The following is a 19,527-nucleotide window of genomic DNA, read 5'->3' on the forward strand; positions in this document are numbered from 1 at the left end:
ATTCTTAACAAATTTGCAGATGATATCAAACTGGAAAGGATAGTCATATTCCTAAGGACAGGATCAGAATCCAAAATGATCTTAACAGATTACAGAGCTGGGCCGAAACTAACAAAATGAATTTCAACAGGGAGAAATGTATGGTACTACACTTTGGCAATAAACATGAAATGCACATATAAGATTGGTAGCACCTGGCGGGGAAAACAGTTCATGTAAAAGGTATCTAGAGATCCCAGCAAGCTAAAACATGAGTCAATCATGTGATTGCTTGGAGCAGCTATAAAGCCATTGCAATTCTAGGCTGAATCAATAGGAGAATAGTGTTGAGATCATGGGAAGTCATAGTTCCACTCGTTCCTGCTTTGAAAGCACATCTCACTGAGGAGTGTGCTCACTTTCAACAACCAAGAATGGTAACATTGATAGAGAAAGAGTTGAGGTACAGAAGTACGGATAGAAAAGGGAATAGAGATGTATTCTAAGCAAAGATTTGATGAGCCAATGGAGACTAGAATACAGAGCAGTGGATCCAAATTGTAGGAAAAGAGATTCCACCTAAACATTGGGAAGTACTTTCTGATGGTAAGGGCTATTTGGTAATGGGGTAAGCTGCCTCGGAACATGGTGGAGTTTCCTTCTCTGGAGGGTTTTAAGCAGAGGCTGGATGGGGTGTTTAGATTGTGTTTTCCTGCATGGCCTGGGATTGGATTGCCCTTGTCTCTTCCAACTCTATGGTTCCATGAACATCTATGAAGAAAACAAATAATGTAAATATACTAAAGGAGAATGGAAAGTTACTCTGAGATATATGGCTCAGGCTTTTGTTCAAAAGACTCCAAATTATGCTTCAGTTAATCTTAGCAGTGTGTATAGGTGTATTAAAATGCATGTAAAATACAACACGTATAAGGAAAACAAATTACAACATAAATGTCGTAAAGTATAGTGCAAACATTTTCTATTGTGTTTTAGCTGAAAAGATTCCAAGATGTATTGATACAGAGTATACCAATTGATATAGAGATGACCAACTAGAATGTTGTGGTCCATTTGGCAATTTTAAAAAATGTTATGGGTCATGCTATCTCTTCCGTAGTTATCTGTAGAACACCTGTCTTCTATCATGTCTTCTGGTATGCTGGATGTTTTCTGAAGCTACACTCTTTTTTGTAACTTTATTGAACTATTTAAAAAAGTTAACTTATTGTGATTCATTAATCAATGTTTGTTATTTGTTATCTAACATCTCAAATTTATTATGAATATCATGAGGATTGAAATCATTTCTTAAATCTATTTTATTTCTTCCATTTGTTGACTACTTCCTTCATTAATCAATTTTCTAAGAATAGCGAGAATGCCATCACACTTTTTCAGTTGCTCTGAAAAGGTCTAAGTGTCTTCCTGCTTGCATTTTCACCCTTTGTCACGTGCCTAGCTTTATTGAGACAAACTGAGTTCAAAGTACAAAAGTATTTTGTACTCAACTAATTTCACAGCAAAAAGGATAATTTTTATGTAAAAGCAGCTCTTCAAAATGTATTAGTGTTACAGTTGTATATTTTTTTATTCCAATTTCACTTTGATTCTACCCTCCCCCTGTGTATCTCTACCTGAAGCTTGGATATTATTATCCCTCAATATATAATTTCCCTGCGGCTTGGATATTATAATCCTGCATGGCAGCGAGTTGGCCTAGATGGCCCATGTGGTATCTTCCAACTTTAGCCTCTTTTTGCTCCTGCCCTCCCCTCTCCCCAAGATAATAGAATGCATACCTTTACATTGTTAATTCAGTTTGAAGCAGCTGAAGCAATCTGAAGACAAAGGGGGAAAGTAGTACTAGGAGAGAGAAAGTGGGACATTCAAAATCAACTGAAATAGAGGAGCTGCAGAAAATTAATCAGGACTGTTGAACTGGGATACTGTCGCACCTCAGCCTTGATTCACCTTGCTCTAGCACACAAACTCCACAGCAGGTTTGAGTCTTTGTAGTTTATTAAAGCTAGATAGTAAAAGTTCTTCAAAAGGCAAAAGTAATGCACCAAAAGTCAGTTACAAATATAGTCTTGAGATATAAGTCCAGAGCTTACAAGGAATAAACAACATCCAAGGAGAGCATGACAAATTCCAAGAAACATGGAAACATGGGCTGCAATATAATCCAAAACACAGCAGGAAAACTGGAGCTTGCTTCTTCGGTAGCGAGAAAGTTGCTTTGACAAAAACTTTTCCCCGAACACACCCCTTTTAACACTCTTTGCAAAACATGAAAGCATTCTCTGCCCTCTCACCTCCCCCCGCCTGTTTGCAATTCTTGCACTATGCCGTACTGTCAGTTCCAAACACTCAGCTCTATCTAAGGAGCCCATCCCATCAAGGTCAACTTGCTCGTTATTTTGCTGAGACTCATTATTAAGCTGAGAACCTTCTATCCTCCCTTCCTCCGTTCCCATGTCAGTGTGCACCTGGCTAGCTTCAGTAGTTTCAGGGTCATCAACTCCAACCCTCCCTGTGGGAAACTGAACCTGTACTCTCTGTTTCTCATCTTCCAAAACTACAGGCCTTTTGGGGAGATTCTGAACCTGAATCTCTCTTTCCTCATCAGAGTCAATCTTAGATTCAAATTGAGTGACAACAGATACTTGTAGTGTACGCATCCTTACATTTCAGCAGTGAGATAGTAAGTATGCTGAAGATTGCTATCCAAGTGTTGCATATATATAAACAAATAAATAAATAAATGCCTGAAGGAGCGCTAGTTTAAGCTGTAAAGCTATATAAAGCTTGTGTTTAGGTTATTTGAGGGGCCATATCTCTCTATGTACCTATCAGAACAGTATGATCATCTGGAGAGGACTTTCTCTTTGTCCCAACACTCTCTTAAGTGCATTTGATGGGAACAAAAGAGAGGGCCTCTTTGGTGGCTTCTCCTTGACTCTGGAACTCCATCCTGAGAGAGACCAGGATGAGTTTATATCTCTGCTTGCCTTTCATAAACAAGTTAAAGTGTTCCTCTGTCATTGGATATGGTTGGACTGATGACTAGAAGGCTTTTATGGATAGTGTGAATGGTAATTTGTGGTGGTTGTGGGTTTTTTTTAAAAATGGTATAAATGGTACAATTATATATATATTTGAATTTCCATGCATTTGCATTGTTTCATTGTATATCTATTGGGGTTGGCTGCTTTAAGGACCTTTATGGAGAAAGGCAGGGTAAAAATGAAGTAATAAATGAATAACTAAAGTTTAGGCAGCAGTGCCATTTCAGTACAATTTCTCAAAATGTCAATCACAGTTCATTCTTCCCTTGTCCCTTTTGTTTGTTTTATGCTGCCCTCTCATGATGGTTTCTCGTCTCAGAAGCATGGGAACATGAGCCATCAGCAGCTGGAATGTCATTATTAGATGCTGAATATGAGGGCTTCTTCCGAGTAATCAACCACCATGTAAAATTGCCCCCCTTTGCTTATTCAGGGCTTCATTTGGTTGCCAGCATCCCATGATCCGCCAACTGGACTTATATGAAAACCATGGAATCATTCTTAAAGGTAAAGTCAGTCCCAATATTCACATAAACTGCTTTGTCTCCACCATACAAACAAATTAAAATGAAGCTTCTTGCAAAGCTTTGACTCCACTCTAATGTCACTGATTTTCTTCAAACTGAACAAAAAGACAATTATGCTACCAGTTTTCTTTAGATATGTTTTCTAATAATAATAATAATAATAATAATAATAATAATAATAATAATAATAATAAACTAACTGAACTCTTAATCTTCAGTCTTAAAACCTTTTGTGTTCATGACTACACCTAGGAATACTTTAATGCTCAGTCTTCAAAGACTTTCTGGCTCATTTTATACCAACTAAAGTGGAGAGATTCAACTAACCATGGCAGTGGTGGAGGCTGCAATGGTAGTAGCCGTGTTAGCAGTCGTATGCTCAGAAGAGGATTCCATAATGGTTGGTGCAATACTGGAAATGACCTGCTGAGGCGGAGATTTGGTCATGGCTGCACCCATGAGGATGGAAGACTCACGAACAATATTTTCAGTAGCCATGGCAGTATTAGTGATGGTAAGTCCAGCAGAAGTCTCCTCAGCTGTCAGAGGCAGTGATATGTTCTGGTGAAGATTGCATTTCAGTTCTAGCAGTAATGGAAGCAAGAAGCTATAGGGTGGTGGGAGGTGCTGAATTAGCAAGAGAAACCTTGGAAACCAGTTCTGTGGTGCTGGCTACAGGAGTAGAGATGGTGTGAAGCTTCGGACTGGCCATTTGAGGAGAAAGCATGACTAATGTCATAATAACTCATACACAAAAGTAGGGGGTCATATTACTGCCACTGCGAGAGTGTTGAAATTTGCCAGTCTATAAAAAAAATCCAAGCACTCACCAAGGCGGAAGAGTGGGATTCAAAAATATGATCTCTGTTGATGAGAAAGGAGGCTTTTTATCTGGCATTTGGCAAACAGAACAGCTCTGATTCAAATGCTTTAAGGCTTTATTTCTAGGGGAAATACATGTCGAATTTATGTTTATCAGTGGCGCTGGCTCATGTGAATCTCCACTTAAGTGCCTAAGACTCCACAAGAACATAGGACTGAACCGATCACTGTGCAGTTATTACTTACTTTGTGTCTCTTAATTGAGAGGAAGGTAGGACAAAAATAAACACATGAATAAATTTTAGACAGCAGCACAATTTCAGTATACTTTCTCAAATTGCAGTCACAGCTCATTCTTCCCTTGGCTCTTTTGTTTGTTTTACAGCTCTCAGGAGAGCCTATCCCTACAGAAGCATGGAAACATCACCAATTGACAGCTGAAATGCCATTATCAGATGGTAAATATGAGAACTTCTTCCAAGTAATAAATAATCCATGTAAAATTGGTCCTCTTTGCTTATTCAGAGCTGTGTTTGGCTGCCAGAAACATGTGTTCCACAAGTTTGACTTGTATGAAAACCATGGGATCATTCCTAAAGGTAAAGTCAACCACAATGTTCACATAAACCAGCTTGTCTCAGCCCCCTGCAAAATAAAAATGGAGCTTCTTGCAAAGGTTTTAACTCCACTGCAAATTTATAGATTTTCTTCAAACTTCTCAAATAGATCATTTTGCTACTAGTTTTCTTCAGACATGTTTTCAATTAATATTAATATTGAAAAACAAATTGAACACTTAGTCTCCAGTCTTAAAAGCTTTTGTGTGATATCTTCTTGGAAGCTTGAAAATCCAAGTCATACATAGCAAATTTGAATGTCAGACTACTTTAAAAAATGCAAATACTTTAATATTGGGTCAAACAGCTCAAACTCCACTTCTTTGTTTGCTCAGCATTTTTCATGAACCTGATAATGTGTACCAATGGTGTGTCCCAATTATGATCTTGATCCAGGGATCCCAGGATGGAGGTCCTGGGGCATTCTGGATTAGTAGGGCCAAGTTGGTCATCGGCCACTCCAGAGGCACCAGGGTGACCTGTTAGTGGATGGAAATATATCGTGTCCTCCCCCCCCCCCCCCCCCCACGTTTGAATTGTTCACTTTTGCTCTATGCCAATAATAAGGCTAATGTGGTTTAGCCAGAATGAATGGAAATAACCAGCAGGCATCAACCTTTTTATCTCTCAACTTCTCTCCTTTCAGGGCAGGTGTGTTCCAATCTGGAGGAACATCAGACTTTTCCGGATTTCTGCAGCCTTGCCCTGTATCGGTGTACCATGATTTATTTTTATTTTTTTGTGAAGGTGAGGAAAAGAAATGCAAGCATTGGAAGCACAATAGGCAGAAACAGCCAACAATGGCAACATTGATAGAGAGAGAGAGTTGAGGGACATAAGTACAGATTTAAAAGAGAATAGAGCTGCATTCTAATCAAAGTAGGATTTAATGATCCAATGGTAATTACATTTCCACACTCATACATGAAGTTGTGGACCCTGAGATCCCCAGATGTCTTTGGAGGACATTAAAGCAAAAAGGGGATAGTCTTTTTTCAGTGGCTGATACCAAAATCAATATTTTTTTTTTACATTTGAGGTATCCTGGGGGTTGCACAGAACAACAGTCCTAATTTGCCCAAACTGGTTTATTACAATGGATGGTACCTTTAGCCATTTTCTTTCTTAGAGGTCATCTGTAGTTAATTATGGCACAGCAAGCAAAAGTTAGTTCTGGAAGGAAAATATTCCTCATTGTTGTGCCACCAATTTCATGTATATGTTGAATGACATGGGGAACACAATAGAGCCCTGAGGCACCCCACAAGCCAATGGCCATGGAGTGGAACAGGCCTACCCAAGCACCACCTTCAAGGATTGCTTCTCCAGAAAGGAAGAGAGCTGCTATAAAGTTTTATCCAACAGGGATACTATGATCAGGGTTGTCAAAAGCTGTTATAAGCTCCAGAAGAATCAACAAGGACCTACTCATTCCCCCACTAAGGTGAGCAAAGCAGTCTCTGTCACATAACCAGATCTGAATTCAAATTTATATGGATAAGATTTCCAATAATAGAGGCACCTCGGGAGTTGGAGGTAACCACACAATCTATTCCTTTGACCAAAAGTGAAATGTATGTTGATAGGTATGCAACACAAAGAGGTCCAGGGAATATGTTTTCTATAAAGGCCCTACAACTGCTTCCTTTAGGCATGTTGGAACCCTACCTTCTTGGAAGGAGACACTGACTACTCCCCTGAGCCATTCAGACAATGGTTCTTTGATCTTTTTAATGAACCAAGAAAAGCAAGGCTCTAGTGGGCGTGTGGTGGTTCTCACCACTCCAAGGATCCTCTCTGTAAAAGGTTTCTATGTATAGCATTGACATTATTTATTTTTTCTTTGCTTCTGTTTAGAGGGTTCTCTGCCCAAGTGAGATCAAGAAGACATCTGACCAAAAGGTGGAGCCTGATGGGAGCGTGCCATCTCCAAAGATAGCTGACAACACGCTCAGTGCTGCCACTACTGCCACTTCCACCACTACCAAGTCCTTTCTTAAGCTGCTTGCTGCCCTCTTTTCAAAAGCTGTGACAGTCAGTTTCTGAGCTCCCTGTAGACAGAGTCATTGCAAAAGGATCCTTCTTTAAACTTCGCATAGCATCTGTTGCTCACTCTTTTATGCCCACAGTCACGACCGCCTCAAAGGCTTGTCTTGTCATACAAACCTCCACAAGAGTCAGTTCTGAAGTTGGCACCACTGAAGAGCCAGAGCCATCTGCTGAGCTTCAGCCTGACATCGTTCTTTCTCTAGTAGCCAGTCCTGAACTTAACACCATTTCTACTCCTGGAACCAGCATCAACAAAACTCTTTCGAAGGTTCCTAATTCAGTCCCTACCACCACTTCAGAATCATTGCTTGTACTCCCTTTAAATCTACTTTTAAGCTTCTTACTCCCATTGTTACTACCAACTACCACTACGACTGCTGTGACCACTGCACATTTACCACAGTGTCTGAAGATATTATTCCTGATTCTTCTATCCCCGTAGCTCCTGCTATGACTGAATCTCCTCCATAGGTGATTACTTTCAGTGCTGTACCAATCACAACAATATCCGTCAGTACCACCAGCATCACTATTACAAATGCCACCAGAACTACCACGTCCATGAGAATCTCCCCCCACTTCCGTTGAAAGAAATCGAGCCAGAAAAATCTTCAGATAGAACAAATGCTGCCACTACCACAAAATCATTTTCCGAGCTTCTGACATGTAGCCCATTTACTGCTTCATTCAGCATTATTAAAATCTTCCTGTGTTTTCCAACCTTTCTCCCAAAGCTACCACCACCGTAAAGGTGCCAACACTTGGTTAATGTTTTAGAATTAAATACTAAATATATTGATATAACTGTTCATGTTCAAGTTCTTATTTCTATAGTGCCTTGTCTCTTTTCCAATAGCAATTCATTGTTTCTTTGAATTGGCATTTCCAGTGGTCAGTGTTAAAACACAATTCATGACGTACTGAAGAATGTCTTTCAGCATGAAGGACGACCACGGGTATAAGGTTATGCTTTAAACAGTTTTAACAGTTTTATTGTATTTATGTTTTATTTGTTTATTGTTTAATATGATATATTTATACACTGTGTTTTGCAATGTAGCACTGAAGTGGCCAAACTGTAAGCCGCTCTGATTCCTCTTCAGGGTGAGAAGAGCAGAGTGAAAGTATAGTAAATAATAATAAATAAATTCATTTCTGAGTGAGTTTCACTTGTCTGATTTCTATTCAACAAACTCCCATATATACTCGAGTATAAGCCAAGTTTTCAGCCCTTTTTAAGGCTGAAAAAGCCCCCACGGCTTATACTCAGGTGAGGGTCCTGGCAGGAAGGTGCAGGACTGAAAGAAGGGCTTTCTCACCTCTCTGAACAACAACCCAGATCTCGTTTCTCACTTTCTCACTTCTCTGAACAACAACCCAGATCTCGTTTTTCTCCCCCTCCCTCACCGAACCTTTCTTTCCTCCCTCGCTATGCACGCCTTTCTTTCCTTCTCTCTTGCTCTGCTCTACCCCAATTTCCCCAGCTTTTCACAATAATAGAGTAAAATAATAAATGTAATACTAATAGTATAATAATAAATGTAATAATAATAATTACAGTAGAATAATAAATGTAATAATAATAAACAGCATAAAATAATAAATAGGTTAGAATAATGATTTAATCATAATTGGACATTCTTTTCTTAAATTACAGTTTTATGTGAATATTCAAAAACATTTAACTTACTGATGACTCATTTAATGTAATTTTATTGGTATCTATTTTTATTTTTGAAATTTACTAGTAACTACTGCATTTCCCACCCTTGGCTTATACTCAAGTCAGTAAGTTTTCCCAGTTTTTGTGATACAATTAGGTGCCTCGGCTTATATTTTGATCAGCTACATATACATGTATACAGCCAGTTTCCAATGTACTATCAGATTCTAGCATGACTACAGAGAAGTAGCTGTGCAGAGGGCTGTGCCCTTCCCAGTGAAATCTTTGAAGTGGGTTGCATTTGAGAGCAAAATAAAGCTTCTCCTTCCAGAAACTAATTTCCATTTGCAGAGCTTACAAGTATTTCTTTTGCGGACTTCAACTCCCAGGTTGTTACAGACCAGTGTAATCATCCTCTCATATCATACTTTGGGTTTAGTGGTATCTATTTTTAGTTATGCAGTAGTCCGTTTTGGGTCTCAGTGTTGGGAGAAAGTTAAAATCTATATTTTAAAAAATCAAAGTCTGTGAATGTAGAGTGGTTTGTTTCTGCTATTCCAATGAATCAAATTAAGGCAGTACTGAATGGTGCACGCCATTAAAGAATGTGCAACTGCATGGCTGAATTCCTTTTTATCAATCCCAATTAGAGTAGATCTCATTGAATCTATTATTGAATTGTGAGTCAACAAGTGACTCCAATAGAGTTCATGACTCTAATGGGAATGAGCAATAGTATTAATAATACTGTACTATACTATAGGCAAGCTCATTGCCGAGTATGATTGTCTCTAAGGGTAGAGTTGGTGGTAGGTCTATAAGTGACTATAGAGCAATTTTGGATCCACATGGTCTATCTCAATGTGGGCATAGGTCTCTAGATGGAAGGTGGTCACAACAAGGGTTTGCTTGATACGCCTTCTTCTTGGCACATTTCTCCCTTTCGTCCTCTACTTGTGCCTCCTCAAAATCCATTGCAGTTGGTAACAGTTGACCTCCAGTTAGAAAACCCAAGGACCAGGGCTTCCTAGTTCTCTGTTTGTCACAATTTTAAAGGTTAGCTTTAAATCCTTCTTTAAACCTCTTTTGTTGCCCACTGACATTCTGTTTTCTGTTTCTGAGCTGAGAATAAAGTAACAGCTTTGGAGACTTTGATCAGGTATTCAAACAATGTGGCAAGTCCAGTGAAGTTATGGCAGAGAATCATAATTTCAATGCTAGTGGTCTTTGGTTCTTCCAGAACACCAGTATCTGTCAAATCCACAAGAGATTTGCAGGATTTTTTTGGAGGTATCGCTGATGGAATTGTTCCAGAAATTGAGTATGACGTCTTTAGATGGTCCACGTTTCACAGGTGTATAACAGGGTTGGAAGCACAATAGCATATTGTTATATCTATGAATATCCTGATCCTTAAACATACTCTGCTTTGTTTAAAAAAATGCTGTACTTGAACTCAGATGGTGTATTTTGGTGTCAATGTAGACTTTTGTGGAGAGGTGACTGCCTAGGTAGTGGAAATGGTCAAACTTCTCTAGCCTACACCATTAAGATATATTTCTGGCATTGCAAAGGGATTGGCTGGTGCCTGCTGGGAAATAACTGGTTTTTTTTTTCTCTCTCTCTCTCTCAGCTTGGCTGAGACCCAGTCAAACTGGATTACATCGGGTGTATTCTGACTCAATAACCTGGCTGCACGTGTGAGGCTGTGGGGATGTCTGTGGTAATCTCCTTAGACCAGTACTTACACCAGAAACTTCGTCAGATAGTGCCAACTCAGCTGCAGAGATGCAAAACAAGGTTCCAGATCTTTTATTCTGGGCAAATCTTGCTAAACATCACAGTACAGCAGGTGAAAAAAATGATAGTTTCCCAGAAGCTGGGCAGCCATGTGCTTTCCTCTGAAGAAGTACAGGCCAGAGAGAGAAGGGGGGAGGAGTTATAACTAGGGGTACAGAAAGCCAAGAGGGCCAAACAACAAAGGAGGAGCTATTGCATCATGCTAAGAGTACAGAAAGCCAAGAAGGCCAAACTACAAATCAAACACAGTGTGGCAGATGCATATACTATGCCGTGGGGCATAACACTCCCCGCCTGAAATCTTTAGATTTCATGAAAGCAAACATTAAAATATTGTCCTTGAGATGTCCATAAGGTTCCTTTTCTTCAGACCTGAAACAAGTGGAACATACGGAAAAACAATAATCAACAATTAGTCCAAACTTGCAATGAAAGTTTGAAGTTGTAGGCCACAACTAGGACCTTACATAGGATCCAAACAAACCAAGCCACAATTTGCCAACACTTGCACCAACCCACATTGTAATCCACAGGAATGTGTTGGAAGTTTGACACAGTTTTAGTTCATGGAGGTATGCTCTCCGCCAAGAGCTGTGGGTGGTGTCCTTATTTTCCTATGAGGTGTTTCCTCTTGGAAGAAAAAGCACCGGTTCAAGCTTGGGCCACTCCAGCAGTTTTCCTCAGCCAACTCCTGGTCCTGGCCTGTGGGTGGAGTTCAGTCCACTCTCTTCAAGGCCTCAGCCTCCAGCGGAGCCCTTTCTTTCTCCTTCTTCTGCTTGTACCAGGCTCGTTTGGCAGCCTTGGTGCTATTAAGAGACTTTGGTATAGTGCTGTTGATATAGTCTAGGAGCTCATCCACATCCCGATGGTCTATGGCTGGTTCTCCTGAGCTGCCGCTGTGCCCTAGCTCCCTGATGGTGTAGGGCAGCTGATACGAGGCAGTTGGACAACTCAAGGAACCACTGTAATGGCTGTGCGCCAACCTACAGGAGGTGGTATCTTCAGCAGTGGCGCATTGGCTTTGAGTAGATGTGGGCTCTTACACGATCCAGTCATAGGGGACTCTGCTCTCGGCTTTGGGACTGGTGTGTGTGGACTGAGGGCAGGTGCAGGTTCTGCATGATCTTTCTCAAATGCCTTCTGATAAGTGATGTGACCATTTGCTAAGATATGTGTCTTAAATGAAGAAATTTTAGTAGGCCCTGTCATCTTATCTGTGCAGACATTGCCTATAACCCATTTAAATTGAGGCGTTGGGCAAAAGGTGTGGTCCATTGATTTGCTGGCGTATTTTGTGCAGTCTGAGAATGTCTCTACCTAGCAGAAGTAGAATATTTGCATTTTTGTCAAGGGCTGGTAGTTCATTGGCTATAGGCCTTAGATGAGGGTGATGGAAGGCTGCCTCTGGTGTTGATATCTCCTCTCTGTTGGATAGTATCTGGTTGCACTCAACAAGTGTGAGCAAAGGTATCTTCAAATTGCCCTTGAGAGAAGCTATTATGAGTCCACTGGCTCTTCTTCCGGAAACTTCTGACATGCCACTACATGTACCCAAGGGATATGGATAAGTATCACTTTTTAAATTAAACAAATCAAAGAGTTCTGATCTTGCAAGGGATCGGTTGCTCTGGTCATCTAAGATGGCGTACACCCTCAGTGACTTTTCTGGCTGACCCTTGGGGTATACATTGACCAGGCATATCTTTGCACAGGACTTGACTCTGCAGACTTCTGTACACAAAGAAGATACCATAGTAGTAATCGCTGCTTGCCCTCTGTTCTCCCCGCCGTGGCTTGGTGGGGAACCTCTAGGTGGCATGGCACTAGGCTGGGATGGATGAAGAGCTTGTACGTGGTCTTCGCTGCCACACCCTATACACTTAATAGCGACCTTGCAGTCTCCAGCAACATGTTCAGTGGAGGCATAACATTTCAAACATATCCCAGGTTTCTTTAGAAGCTCCCTACGCTCCTGGATTAGCTTCTTCCTGAAGCCAATACATTTCTTGAGGGGATGAGGCTTCTCGTGAATAGGACACAGGCAGTTAGGATTGTTTATCTTTTCTTCTTGGATGTTCCTGCTACTACTTTCTTCTGGAGCCGATGTAGGTGCAGGAAGCATATCAGTCTTTTTAACTGAAACTGGACCCGTTGTTTCTGTAGCTAGAACGTGAGTTGCCATGATTAACAGGAAGTGGACCAGGGACACTGGGTTCACTGTAGAAAAAGCTTGGGTCATTCTTGTATTCTGCGATGTTCTTGATAAACTCACAGAAGTAGGAAAATGGAGGAAAGGAGACTTGATTCTCACGCTTGTATCTCAACCCAACTGTAGACCACTTTTCTTGAATGTTATATGGCAACTTGGAGACTATTGGGTTCACTCCCTGAGGAGTGTCCAGGTAACTAAGGCCCGGTAGGTACGTGTCCTCCTTGGCCAGTAGGAGCTCCATGAGAAGATCACTAAGCTCTTGGAATTTCTGATTATCCTTGCCAGATATCTTTGGAAACCTTTCCAGTTGTTTAAACAGAGCATTCTCTATTGCCTCAGGACTGCCATAAGTCTTGTCCAGTCTTTCCCAAGCAGTAGTAAGGCCTGCTATGGGGTTGTGGATGTAGACTGATCTGAGTCTTTTTGCACATTCTGCAGACTGTGGGCCTAACCACCGGATGAGCAAGTCCAGTTCTTCAGCTGCAGTAATGTCGAGGTCACTGGTTGCAGTTTTGAAGGCACATTTCCAGCCTCTGTAGTTCTCAGGTTGGTCATCAAACCTTGTAAGACCAGTCTTAGTAAGCTCACAATGAGCCATGTACCTTGTAAACTCTGACATGTTTGTTCTCTCCGACTTTGCAAGTTGAATTGCTGGCTGAGTAGCAGTAATTGCATTGTGAGTGAGGTTCTGGTCGAGAGACGTAGGTAGAAATGGGGTAGTATAGGCATTCAGCCTAGGGGCTAACATAGTCCACAGGTTCAACCACATATGGGTGAGAAACTGAATTTTGACTTACAGTCTGGTGGTGTGGTGGCGCATTAGTATTCACCTGAGTGTTGGTATATGGAACTTGCTGAGGTGTAAGGCCTTGGTGATCCCTGAAGAAAGAAAAATCTGGATGCTGGATGGGCAGGGCATTGTACTGACCTTGAAGGCAGTGTGCTGCAGCAGATACTGTGCCCTGTTGCTCTGGAAAGATGTCCCCGACAGAAACGTTTGTGACAGGCAGGGGTTCACTGTTTTGGCTTAGTACATATTCTCTTGTGTGCTTGAGGGGATCCTCTGGGTCTATATCACTGATGTTGTCAGCTTCATCTCAGTTGACGGTCTGCTCCAAAACCTTTAACCTCGCCATGGCTGTAGCATGCTGACACTATATTTCTAAAGATTCTAATGCTGCCTTTTGCTGTGCCTTCCGTTGTGCAAAGGCGACTTGTACCTTAGTAGCTTCGGCCTCTGCACGAGCTTCAATGAGTTGGAGAGTAAGTGTGGAAGATTCTGATGATCGTGACTTAGATGTGCGTTTTGAACGCATGGTAGACCCAGCAACGAGGGATGTTGTTTCTTGCAGTTGGGCAATTCTTGCACTTGTCTTTAACTTAGTTTCATGTACTAAGCTGTCTCTGACCTCCCAAGTAGGTTTAGGAGGGCCTTTAGCCTTCTCACTGGGCTGCATGTTGCTTCGTGCCTCAGGGCGTCCTTCAGCCATGATGCAACACTAGAGAGGCGAGGCAACTGCTTGCTAGAAGCTTCTATGCTGAGGTCTGAGGAGATGCAAATACCCACTTTTGAGCCCTTCTGACTGTAGGTAACTTGCTATGGCTGTGTCTTTGAGATGGTGACTGTCTACAGCTGTATCTGGGAGTCTTTATGTATTTTTTCACTATTCTGACTCCATAACCTGGCTGCACACGTGAGGCCGTGGGGATGTCTGTGGCAATCTCCTTAGACCAGTACTTACACCAGAAACTTCGTCAGATAGTGCCAACTCAGCTGCAGAGACACAAAACATGGTTCCAGATCTTTTATTCTGGGCAAATCTTGCTAAACATCACAGTACAGCAGGTTAAAAAATGATAGTTTCCCAGAAGCTGGGCAGCCATGTGCTTTCTTCTGAAGAAGTACAGGCCTGAGAGAGAAGGGGGGAGGAGTTATAACTAGGGGTACAGAAAGCCAAGAGGGCCAAACTACAAAGGAGGAGCTATTGCATCATGCTAAGAGTACAGAAGGCCAAGAAGGCCAAACTACAAAGAGGAACTATTGCATCATGCTAAAAGTACAGAAAGCCAAGAAGGCCAAACTACAAATCAAACACAGTGTGGCAGATGCCTATACTATGCCATGGGGCATAACAAGGTGCCTTTGAGAACTTCTTACATAAATGCCCTCAAGGTGGTTTATAATAATAACACAGAATACAAGAATGAAAAATGGGACTGTATAAAGAAACAAAAGATAACACAATTAACCGACAAATAAAACTTGGCTTCACTGTCCACCTAAGAAAAAAAAAACACTAGAAGATATTAACTATGGTGAGCTCAGTTGTAGAAACAGAATGGTAAAATATAAATGCTGTAAATAAATAAATAAATAAAATATTGGAGCTGGAGGTTTGATTATGTAAAGTATTGCAACAGTGAAGAAGTTAGGAAAAATGGAGACACCCAGCAGAAAAGGCCTGTTTTGTTTCTTCGGGTGACAGGATCAAGAGAATTTTATCTTTTTATTTTTATTTGTCTTGAGGCTGAGAGCATGGGGATCAGGAGGTGAGGGAATGGTCAATTTTGAGGTGTTGGGAGTCATAGACCCCTTCTACACTTTCATATAATCCAATGACATAAGCAGATAATCAACATCTGCTTTGAACTGAGTTTACATTGCCATACATTGCAGTTCAAAGCAGATAATCAGGATTTTATTTGGCAGTGTAGAAGGGTCCATAGACTAATCTTGGCTCCAGGGGTTTCCTCAGGCCTTTTCTACACTGCCACATAATCCAGATTATCAAAGCAGATAATCCATATTATCTGCTTTGAACTGGATTATATGATGAGTCTACAGTGACATATTCCAGTTCAAAGTAGATAATCTGGATTTTATAAGGCAATGTAGATGGGGCCTCAGAATCACAAAAGGAGTTGATCAGATTAATCCTCCCAAGAACGTTTGGGTTGCGCTGGGGCTGAGCTTGGCTGAGACCCAGACAAACTATAAAAATATGTTATAAATTATAGCTATTATTATTAGAAAAGGAGGGGGGTTAATTTTTCTATAACATATGTTAGTGTCTGTTTGGGTAAGGCCAATCTATACTTAGCCCTTTTCCCTGCCACTTCCTTCTAATTCTGCAATGCCAGCACCCTCACTAAAGAGAACAAGCAGGTCAACCATTTGGCTAGAGGAGATCACCAGGAAAATCTTGCTATCTAATGATGTCATAAGCACCTCTTGTGATGTATTCCCATGTAGGAGTTTTCCTTGGCCTGCCTTCTTGGGCTGCTTTCACTTCAAAACCAAGGGGTCTGAAGAGAAGCAGTGTTTGGTGAAACAGAAAAAAAATATCATTTTCTCATAAAGAACAACTCCATGCCCAAAGTCCTCAAAAAACATGAGGTGGCACACAGCCATCACACAGGTTCTCCTGTTTGGTTTTGGTGAGTGAGAACATTGATTTCCCTCCTCCTTCCTTCAGTCATCTATGCAGAAGATACACAGCATGTGGCTGGATCTTCCTTGAGAAAGAATAGCTGTGGCGCAGCTGGTTAGTAACCTGCTGCAATAAATCACTACTGACCGAGAGGTTGTGACTTTGAAGCCTGAGTCGGATTGAGTGCCTGACTGTTAAATATGCCCAGCTCGTTGTTTACCTAAGCAACCCGCAAGACAGTTGCATCTGCCAAGTAGTAAAATTTAGGGACCGCTTATGCGGGGAGGCTCATTTTACTAATTTACAACATAATTAAAACATCCAGGAGTGTGCGTACCGGATGAGGAAGTATTCCATCAAAAGGACTCATCGTCACAGTGGATGATGGGATAGCGGCTCCTCCTGTGGCCGGGGTCGAGCATGCCCTCACAAAGCCAGAAGCTGGAAAGTTAAATAGCCTCTGTGTCTGTCTGTGTGTTGTTTGTCCAATGGCATTGAATGTTTGCCATATATATGTACATTGTGATCCGCCCTGAGTCTCCTTCAGGGAGAGAAGGGCGGAATATAAATACTTTTGTTTGTTTCTCTCTCAGGGTGGCTTCTCACTGTAGAAGCACAAAAACAGGAGAAGCCATCTGAAGAAATCGAAATCATTGAACGTCGAGTGGAGCCTGATGGGAGCACATCATCTCATAAGATCTTTGACAGTACCTTCACTGCTCCTGCTGCCACTGCCTCTTCCACCACCACCAAGTCGTTTCTTGAGCGCCTGGCTGTGCTTTTTTCAACAATGGCTACAGAGATACAGCCTTCTCTTCTCACTGTCCCTCCTGCTTCAACCACCATGGCAGAGACACTTCCTATGAAGAAAATCACTGCAAAACAACCATTCTTCGAACTCCTTATAGCATCTATTGCTCAGTCTTTCACTTCCACCATGACAACAACCATCCCACAGTCATCTACTAAGATCCATCCTGTTGCACTTCCTTCTGTGGTAGTTCACACCAGCAGTGAGCCATCGGCAAAGCTTTATCCTGCCATGGGTACATCTCCAATGGTTAGTGCAGAACTTCATACCACCACTGCTTCTGTTTTGAAGATTCCTGATATGGCTTCAGCCCCTGCGACCACTCTAGAGCTGCTTATACCCACTGAGGCTGGACCTGAAATACCAGCTTCACCACAACATCTCACTGCCTCTGAGGGACAGTCAGCTGAGGAGACTTCTCCTGAACTTACCACCACAGTGACTGAAGCTATTGTTGCTGAGTTTTCCGTCCCCATGGCTGCTGCCAAATGCAAAATAGACATTCCCCTCATCTCTAAAGTTTTTAAGGAGAAGCTTGGTGGTGCTCTAGGACTCATTGCTCTGGAGCAGTTCATGGAAAATATGGGAAATCTAGTGGCTGATTCTGAAATAGCACATAAAAAAAAGTTGGAAATCATGTTTTCTGAAATAGAGAGGGCATTGAAACTTGCCAGTCTGCAGAAAAGATCAAAGTGCTCATTAAAGATCAAGAGTAGGCTTCAAAAACTATGGTCTCGCTTGTAGATAAAAAAAGAGTCCACTTGACATTTGGGAGATGAAAACTGGAAATCAATGTGATTTTCTTCCCACTCTGTTTCTTTCTTTTCCTTTTTTTGCTTTGTCTGATTCTGTCTCCTTTTTCAGCTTCATTGATATGTTCTTCGCCTTTTAATGTATTAGAAAATCTGTAATAAATATATTTCAAAAAGAACTTTCTGGAATTGTTTTTTCATAGATGCCTAAGGGTGCAACCACACTGGAGAATTAAAGCAGTTTATTGGCACTTTAGGTGCCATGGCTCAATGCTATGGAATCCTTGGAACTATAGTTTTGCAAGGTCTTGAGAAGGGGTCCTCAAACTTTTGACGCAGAGGGCCGGTCCACAATCTTTCAGACTGTTGAGGGGCCAAATTATCATTTGAAAAAAAATGAACAAATTCCTATGCACACTGCACATGTCTTATTTTTTGTAGTGCAAAACAGCAACAACAACAATGAAAGAACAATACAATACAGTAGAGTCTCACTTATCCAAGATAAATGGGCCGGCAGAACCTTGGATAAGCAAAAATCTTGGATAATAAGATGGATTAAGAAAAAAGCCTATTAAACATAAAATTACATTATGATTTTACAAATTAAGCACCAAAACATTATGTTTTACAACAAATTGACAGAAAAAGCAGTTCAATACACAGTAATGTTATGTAGTAATTACTGTATTTACAAATTTAGCACCAAAATATTGCAACATTGACTACAAAAACATTGACTACTAAAAGGCAGACTGCCTTGGATAATACAGAACCTTGGATAAGTGAGACTCTACTCTATTTAAAAATGAAAACAATTTTAACCAATATAAACCTATCAGGATTTCAATGGAAAGTGTGGGCCTGCTACTGGCCAATGAGATAGTCAAGTTAATTAGGATTGTTGTTGTTGTGTGCCTTCAAGTCATTTCAGACTTTGGCCGAGCCTAAGTCTAAAATTAAATATTTATTTACTACATTTATATCCCACCCTTCTCACCCAGAAGGGGACTCAGAGCAGCTGTATGTACATACAATCTATATATATAAAAGAGTGATGGCATCACGGCGACCCACAAAACAACAAAACTACAGGCCCCCCAACCTCGAAATTTGGCAACACAACCCATCATCCATGCCTCTAGGTTGATACAACAAAAAGAAAAGAAAAATAAAGTCCTAATTAGAGAGAGAGGAATAATTGCTGCCAGTTAGAAGGCTAAGCTCCTCCAACTTGGTCTCCTAGCAACCCAAAAAAATCAATAAAAAACACTAAAAAATTGATACAATAAAATACTATAATAACAGAAAATAACTAAAAATAATACAAGAAAAAATAAAATATAATAAATAAAAATATAACTTACAATAAAATTAATAAAAATGCAAATAACGTCAAATAAAAATTACACAACAATTTTTCACCAATACCACCACCACTTTGCCACAGCAACGCGTGGCCGGGCACAGCTAGTATATTATATTATTAGCATAGCACAATATTAGCATTATATAGTACTACTAGCTGTGCCCGGCCACGCGTTGCTGTGGCGAAGTCTGGTGGTATGGGAAATAAAGTATTGAGGAATTGGTGGTAGTTAAGGTAAAGAGTAAACGTTTTCCCCTGACATTAAGTCCAGTCGTGTCCGACTTTGGGGGTTAGTGGTTATCTCTATTTGTAAGCTTGAAGAGCTGGCGTTGTCCGTAGACTCCTCCAAGGTCATGTGGTATGACTGCATGGAGTACCGTAACCTTTCCGCTGGAGTGGTACCTATTCATCTACTCTCATTTGA

General features: G+C 41.0%; 1 protein-coding gene across 1 annotated transcript; it reads left to right on the top strand.

Moving 5' to 3' along the window:
* Positions 1-16,015: 16,015 nt before the first annotated feature.
* Positions 16,016-17,913, top strand: LOC134299652 (uncharacterized). Its single transcript, XM_062983100.1, has 2 exons — positions 16,016-16,178; positions 16,765-17,913. Exons 1-2 carry the CDS (start codon positions 16,133-16,135, stop codon positions 17,724-17,726), a joined length of 1,008 nt encoding a protein of 335 aa, XP_062839170.1. The 5' UTR covers positions 16,016-16,132; the 3' UTR covers positions 17,727-17,913.
* The last annotated feature ends 1,614 nt before the right edge of the window (positions 17,914-19,527 follow it).

This window comes from Anolis carolinensis, chromosome 5 (genome assembly GCF_035594765.1).
Source record: "Anolis carolinensis isolate JA03-04 chromosome 5, rAnoCar3.1.pri, whole genome shotgun sequence".
Lineage (NCBI taxonomy): Eukaryota > Metazoa > Chordata > Lepidosauria > Squamata > Dactyloidae > Anolis > Anolis carolinensis.